This window comes from Cyprinodon variegatus, unplaced genomic scaffold, assembly GCF_000732505.1.
Source record: "Cyprinodon variegatus isolate N-32 unplaced genomic scaffold, C_variegatus-1.0 Scaffold219, whole genome shotgun sequence".
Taxonomy (NCBI): Eukaryota; Metazoa; Chordata; class Actinopteri; order Cyprinodontiformes; family Cyprinodontidae; genus Cyprinodon; species Cyprinodon variegatus.
In genome coordinates this window covers 862,966-870,396 of record NW_015150672.1, presented here as the reverse complement: position 1 = coordinate 870,396, position 7,431 = coordinate 862,966, and the positions used below count along the sequence as shown (strand labels likewise).

Below are 7,431 nucleotides of genomic sequence, written 5' to 3'. Positions count from 1 at the left end.
GCCAATTAAAATGTGTAAACATTTCTAGATATATAAAACTTAATTCTTACTTGCATAATTTTGTTTTTTTTACTTTCTAAAATTCAGTTTACAAAAATTTGATTTAGAAAATATATCATTACAGTTAGGTGTTGGAGTGTGATTTTGATCAGGTAGAATCTTATTTTAGTGATCTACAGTAGAAATGTAACAACAGAGAGGAGAGTGCTTTTAATAAATGTAAAAACGGCCTGCCATAGTCCACTTCATATAAACTTACGCATTAATTGGAGCAACAATCTTCTCCTTTGCAATCTTCCTCTCCTTTGTAGCTGTAGAGCTGTTTCTCTGTCTTTTAAACATACAGTATTCACCTTTGTTATTAAATTTTTTTTTGCATTTCTGTATTAAAATCTCTAGTTCCAGTGGGGTGAAATATGCATCTCCTGTTGCCTGTTGTCATGGTTACTCGTCGAATCGGTGCTCCAGTCATAATGGTTTTTCATACTTGTTGCGCATGAGCTTAACTCTTAGTGGACATAGTTAAAATTGATTGAACTAACTGAACACTCAGAGTTCCTGACTTTAAGCTAGATCAATTTAGAGTTGCGAATTTGAATCTGAGTTTGTTACACCTGCTTCATGAAATGGACCCCTGATGTTTCCATAAGCTGAGATGCATCTTTGATTGTGGCTCTCCTACCGGTAACCAAGCCTGTCAGTCTAGCTGGCTGGCCAAACCATTATCGGTGATTCTGTTGTACCTTTCTCTTTGTATTTTAGAACAAAAGGTTGAACTGAGCTCCGATCTCTGATTTAAAATGCTGGGATAATGCTTTATAAGGTAAACGTACTTAAAACTTCTCCACAACCTTAACCCCGCGGTGATCCTTGGTGTTTGTGCTGCCGTTTATTCACTGATATAAACCAAAAGTTTGTATTGTCCACATTAGAATTTTCTCAAAGAACTTAGCAAGGTTAAAAAGTGTACTTTGATTTAAAATTATTCTTCCTATATACAACGATTTACAATAAACAAAAATATGAATGCAACACTTTTGGTTTTAGGTTTTTTCTAAAACTTTTTTCACGTACCCAATATTACCATTTCCCCAAAATTTTGTTCACAAACCAGTCTAAATTTGTAATAGTAAGCACTTCTCTTTTGCTGAGGTAATCCATCCTACCTCATAGGTGTGCCATAACAAGATACTGATTATACACATTGATTAGTGCATAGGTGTGCCTTAGATGACAAATATGTTATACTTTTTACATATGGATGCATTACTTTAAAGGGATGCTCTACTCTATATCCTAATGATCAATGGATTCATGTTAAAATTACATTAAAAAAAATTATTTGACATACATCAAATTGGTGTCAAAAGATTGATGTCAAGTTTATTTAAGTTTTGTGAGTAAATTATGATAACAATTTCATAGCAGTGTTTGATATTTAACTGACATCTTTTGCCCAATGGATATGTATTTATCACAGAAAATATCAATAAAACGCACTGCAGTGAATTACTAATATGTAAATATTGGTCCTAAGGCCAAGTTTATTGTTGCAGAAGCTCTTTAGTTGTTTACATGCATTCCCTTGACAAATAAATACAATTGAGAGGAAAAATCAAACCTATGTAACTACCTGGGTTAAGCTTTTACTTGTTGTGATTTGCTGTTTTTAGATCTGCAAATATTTGTAAAACCTAATGTACCTTTTCATACCAAACTGTAAAAAACGCTGGAAAACCAAACTAAAATAATATGCGCTTTCAAAGACATGATTAGAAGCCATTACTATTGTTCTCACCTGGGCTGATCTCCACCTGTTCACGCCCTTCAAACCCACCGAGGAGCGACATCATCCTCCCGTCCCAAGATGATGTCATTTCCTCCCACCTAGCCGTATAAGGGCGCTGCTATTGCGGTGAAGTGTCAGTAGAGAGACCGGGGGGGACGGGTAGCTGCCAGCTTGCTGGTGTAATAAAAAAATAATTCAGCTCTCCAGAAATACCGAAAGACGACCAAGTTTTTTTTGCACAGAATGCGTCCGTGATTCGACGTCTTATCTCCAAGATTCTGTTAAAAAAGAAAAATCCAAGCCAGAAAAGAAAGCTTCGCTGTTTTGCTTTATTCCTGGAGAGCTTAATTCACCTCGTATTCAACATGATCGGGAGAGGACTGCTTATTCTCACTATTTTGTCCAACTGCGGTAAGAAATACATGATAATCCTTACTGAAAGATCCCTTCTTTAAAAAAGACGTTGCTGCAGAGGTTCAGCACCAAGGACAGCGACAGGCGGCGGGTCTCCAATCAGACACGGAGTGAATCCAGCGGCACCTTGCTCACATTCAGCCTTGATACAACCTTTGTTTTCTAGATACACCTGCTGTTAAAACAGCTCCATAGAGATGGTTTTAAACACAACCCGTTTCTTTCTTGTCTTGCAGTTCTGTCATTGCCGGTGACTTCAAGTCAGCTGGAGAATGAGGACGTAGAGGTGAGATAATCTGACAGTATCTGTGATAAAAACAGGGATTTACATAACACATCTAGTAACACTTTGTCTGTATTTCAGACTTAAAAAAAACCCTAATTTTTCTAATTTGAAAAATGACCCAATGTTTCTGCGTATTACTCTGCAAAGCTGTGCAGTAATAGACTTACTTGATCCTTACAGTTCAACCTGAAGCACCTTAATCACAAAATCTATACATACTAATTGGGAGCTTATATGCGCACTGAATAGCAGGATTTATGTTGTCATGAAATTATCTCCCAGAGCAAAGGTATTTTCTTCAAGAATAGGAATCTTACAATTGAATAAAATAAAAGAAAACAGCCTAGATGAGGAGTTCATTAGTCTGGAATATAACCAAAGACAAGGAGTATGGGGCTTATTAGGGGCATTTCTGGTGCCTTAGTTGTCCTTGCTGCTCTTGGTTGTGAATCAGGCTGAAAAAATGTTCTACTGTAAAAAGAGCTAGAGGCCATAAGAATATCCAAAGGCATTCTAGTAGATGGGTAAAAATAGCAAGAAATCCATTATTTTACATTGCAGCTCCAATAAAATCTGCTAGACATGTTCTTTTGAACCAAGCTTGGTCCACATCCAGGGAGCCTGGAACTAATTTTGAACAGGGGTGCTGTAAAAATCTCTTCCTGTTTTGGACAAAAGTCCTATTAGCCTATAGGCCTTTGTAAAATAAAATAAAAAAAAAGAGATAATCAAATAGATTGAGATTCAATTTCAGTTTATTTATATAGCGCCAATTCCCAACATGTCATCTCAAGGCACTCTACAGAAACAATTCAACCAGATCATACAGTCAAATTGATTCAAAGTTTTCTATCTAAGGAAAACCAGTTGATTGCAACAACTAGTTGACTTGAAGGCAATCCCTCACACCAAACATGCTTTTAGCGACAGTGAAGAGGAAAACTCCCTTTTAACAGGAAGAAACCATCTGCAGAACCAGGCTCAGTGTGACCAGCAATCTGCCGAGGCCAACTGGGGTTCAAGGAGACAGAAGCAGACATACAGAAAGAGGCAGAGATAAAAAGGAACTTGTCAACATTTTCCACAGGCAGCCCCATCCAGGAAACACACACCCAGATTGACTACTTTGTCATATATACTTCAGTGCATGCAACCAGGGTCTGTAACACAAAGAAAAAACTCTGTTCTCAGGTGAATATATGAGCTCTTAATTAAACTTCACAATAACAATATAACAACATGGATTTGGTCAGCTGGCATGAACCGGAGTCACTGTGATCATGTCACAATTGACTATTAACTCCAAAATCCTTTTATGCAAACCACAAGGAAATAATTATATTGTTATACTATTTAAATGATATTGAACAGTTTGCCATTACATAAAGAACACAAGATCAAAATAAAACTCTAAAAATGCAATGGTTACTTTAAACTGCATGAATAGATATGAATGTGGGAGGCAGCACCATTCTCTTATTTTGAGCTACAGGCAGGGTGTTTTGCCTAGTTACAGGTGTCCAAATGTTCAGGTGCGCTCTGGGGTGGTGGCGATAAAGTCTCTCATGAGCGGAAAAATTCGAAATGCATTTCTGTGCCATATGTCCTCCTTGTTTCTGTCATTAGATTATAATGACATTTACTAGTCTGCTGTCGCAACAGGGATATCATGCTCTAGCTTGCTTGACCTTTCCATGACAACGTAACTTCTGTGAATTTGTGTTGATTAGGCCTTAAAATAATTAAAATAAAATCTAAATAATGTAACAGTAAAATAAAACATTTATAAGAAGTTTATAAATTTTGCTAAGTATTTTTAATACATTTTTTTAAAGTCTCCCTCTCGCCACTGCTGCAGCACCCCCACTTCCCGCGGCCATGTACTCATCAGTTATTTTTCCTTCTGCCTTAGTCACCATCACCTTAAAAAAACTGATAAAAGCAAACAAACTGGCCAGAATTATATTAGGTAATACATTTGGGCAAGAAATAATTTGAAACCAAGGGGAAAAAATAAGAATCTGAAAATAAGAAACACATTTAAGTAACAGAAGAGAAAAACATTAAAATTATTTTTTGTAAAAAGAAACAATATAATTGCAGACTTTTAAACAACCTACAGAGAACTATACATTCAGACAATGGCAGTTAATGTCTGAGTAGTTTAAAAGGTGTAATTATTAAGTACATACAATGACCTTTATTGGTATCAGTAGACTAAATACATATTTAAAGATCGTTTGTAAATCATTTATAGCAATTATTATTGCACTATCCCTCCCAACAGAATGTCTCCAGAATAGGCATCTCTTTTTATTGCTATTTTCTCATAAGCAGTCCTTGCCTATATTGATTAACTCATTTTATATCTTCACTTTTTGCTTTGATTATTGTATCATGATACAGAAGGGAACTAGGTGCAAAGATAATGTTCACATGAACTGTTTTAAAATGTTTTAGGATTGCATCAATTTAAGAAATGCAATGTTGGATGCACCCTAAATAGCTTTTAGTTTAATCCAAAACCTGTGATAGCCTCACTGTTCTTTTTTTTGTTGTTCTTTTAGATCGACTCATTCACCTACTTCATTTAAAGGTCTTGGTCATTCAGTGAATCTTGGCTGCATATGACTCAGCTCTGAGGAAAATTTTTATCAGCAGCACGAAGGATTTACACTCATCAGCAAATGGTTTTCATTTGGCAAAAGATCATGAAAAATGAATACAGTTGGAGTGATAAATATATAAATAAATCAAGGGAGTATTAAACTGCACAATGTTCTGACTTCCAGATGCTTCTTGCTGTGTCAATACTACATTTCACCTAAACAAAAAGAATATCTCAAGATTGTTTTTTATTGTTTTTGTAGTTTTCTTACTAATCTTACTAAGTGGTGCTGGTCACAATATTTTTGTTGGTATATTACATTTGTTTGCATAAAAAAGAGGATCTAGACAGCTATCTTCTGTATGCAAGATACTGACCGCAAAGAGCAAAAGTAAATGTTTTTAAGCCTTAAATTTTCATCATCCACAGGTGATGAAATGCATTGTTGAGGCATTGGCGGATGTACTATCAAGACCGAAGAAAGTTCCTGTCAGTCAGGAATGTCTAGACACCCTGAAAACTGGTAAGTTAATAGAAAATAAACACTTCTGGTATGTTGACTGTGAAATGCAAGGAAGAGTTCTTTAAGCAATCAGCAGTTTCTAGCATAAAATTAGCATTTAAAAAAGTCTGCATCACTGAAATGGTTTGTGGGCTTCTATCAGCTGCAGTGGGTTTTTAAAACTGATCAAAAACCCTGTTAAGATGCTATTTTTTCATATTAAAACGTTATTGTAAAATTTTAAAAACCTTTTCCAATTAGTTTTGTCCTTAACCATGCATTATAAAGAGAAAGACATGAGTCTATAATTTTCCTTGTCCTTGCTAGGCAATATTTGCTCACTTTGACTCAGCTGGATCTGACTGTGACTCATGTCACAGTCCTCTGAGGGTGACCATCAAATCTGTAAGATTAAGTTCTGGATGGGCCCTTCAAAGATTTTTTTCCAATGAAATCCTCCTAAGGTTTTGTAATCAACATGCATAAAATTCAAACCCATTTTCATATTTAGATTTCTGATAGACTTCTGATGGCATGGGTTCTAAACTTACTTTTTATGATTTCAACTACTTGGAAAAAAAAGCAACCTCCAACATGTCTTAGAACAGAAATGGGGTTCTTTGGGTGTGGCTCATTGTACCAGACTTTTTATAATTATGGCTCAAATTCTCAAGTTTAGTTTCATCAGAACATTTTCTTGCAAGGTTTTGGGAGATGTAAGTCCAGGCGGCTTGGACGTGTTCCTTCAAAGAAAGGCTTCTATATTTAGCCCTACTTCTTTGTCCAAAAAACTGGAAAAAATGTTAGGAACTACTGCAAGTCCTTTAGTGTAAATGAAAGTCTCTTCAGATACTCTCTAAACCTATATTTTTATTAATTTTGGATAAATGCATATTTTCTATATGTCACTGTTGTCTAACATTGTCTCCAATTATTACTGATCTACCAACCTTGTGAACACACCAGTGGACACAGTGTTTATGTCTCTAAAATGAGAACAACTGCAGGTGCCAGAAATTAGCTTATCTGTTGATCATCAGAACATGTAAAATAGTTGGAATAGGATATGCTTAAGTATTTGCTTACCACCTGCATTAAATAGAATCAAACTTGAAATAAATTGCAAGTTAAGTTTCTGCACCTATATTTAGCAAGTTTGAAAGTCAGTTGCAAGCTCAAAAATGTTAGTGGTCATTATTTCGAAATGGTTATTTTAGAGACATATTGTGTGTTGAACTGTACACCATCACAGCTATTAACATATTTTTCTAGTGTACTGTCCATTTTAGAGGTGGGGTACAGTGTGGTGCCACTTTTTGTTTTTCCACAAATACTTTTAATTAAAATGATCATTTTAAGTCCCTGCAATAGACTGGTGACCTGTCCAGGGTGTACCCTGCCTCTTGCCCATTGATAGCTGGAGATAGGCACCAGCACCCCTCGCCACCCCAACAGGGATAAGTGTGACGAAAAATGGATGGATGGATCATTTTAAGTGAAAAAGAAGCTTGTGACAAATAATGATTTATGTGAGATACTCCAGTGAAAAAAGCAGATTCATCTTTGTTACAAAGGAAAAAAAAGTATATTGTATAATGAAATAAATAGCTCTTCTCCTTATGTTTCTATTGTATGGCCAATCAGTGGCAATCTGTGGTGCTGAAACTCACTGTAAATCTGCAGTAGCTACTTTCCTCTTTTTCTTGTTATCTAAGTTTTGAATTATTAATGATGAATATTTGTAAGAAAATATAAAACGGGCATTTCGTCCACTGTTATGCAGCTAAACCATTTCTTGTTCTCTTTGTAAACTAAATGCTGTAAAATTTCTT

At 35.6% G+C, this 7,431-nt stretch overlaps 1 protein-coding gene across 1 annotated transcript in view; it reads left to right on the top strand.

Annotated features, from left to right (window-relative positions):
- The first annotated feature begins 1,919 nt into the window (after positions 1–1,919).
- chga (chromogranin A) overlaps positions 1,920–7,431 on the top strand; it is a 12,344-nt gene continuing 6,832 nt past the window's right edge. The window contains exons 1-3 of the mRNA XM_015380649.1: positions 1,920–2,200; positions 2,440–2,489; positions 5,527–5,620. Coding sequence (XP_015236135.1) covers positions 2,155–2,200; positions 2,440–2,489; positions 5,527–5,620 — 190 coding nt within the window. The 5' untranslated portion in view covers positions 1,920–2,154. The remainder of the gene's footprint in view (positions 2,201–2,439; positions 2,490–5,526; positions 5,621–7,431) is intronic.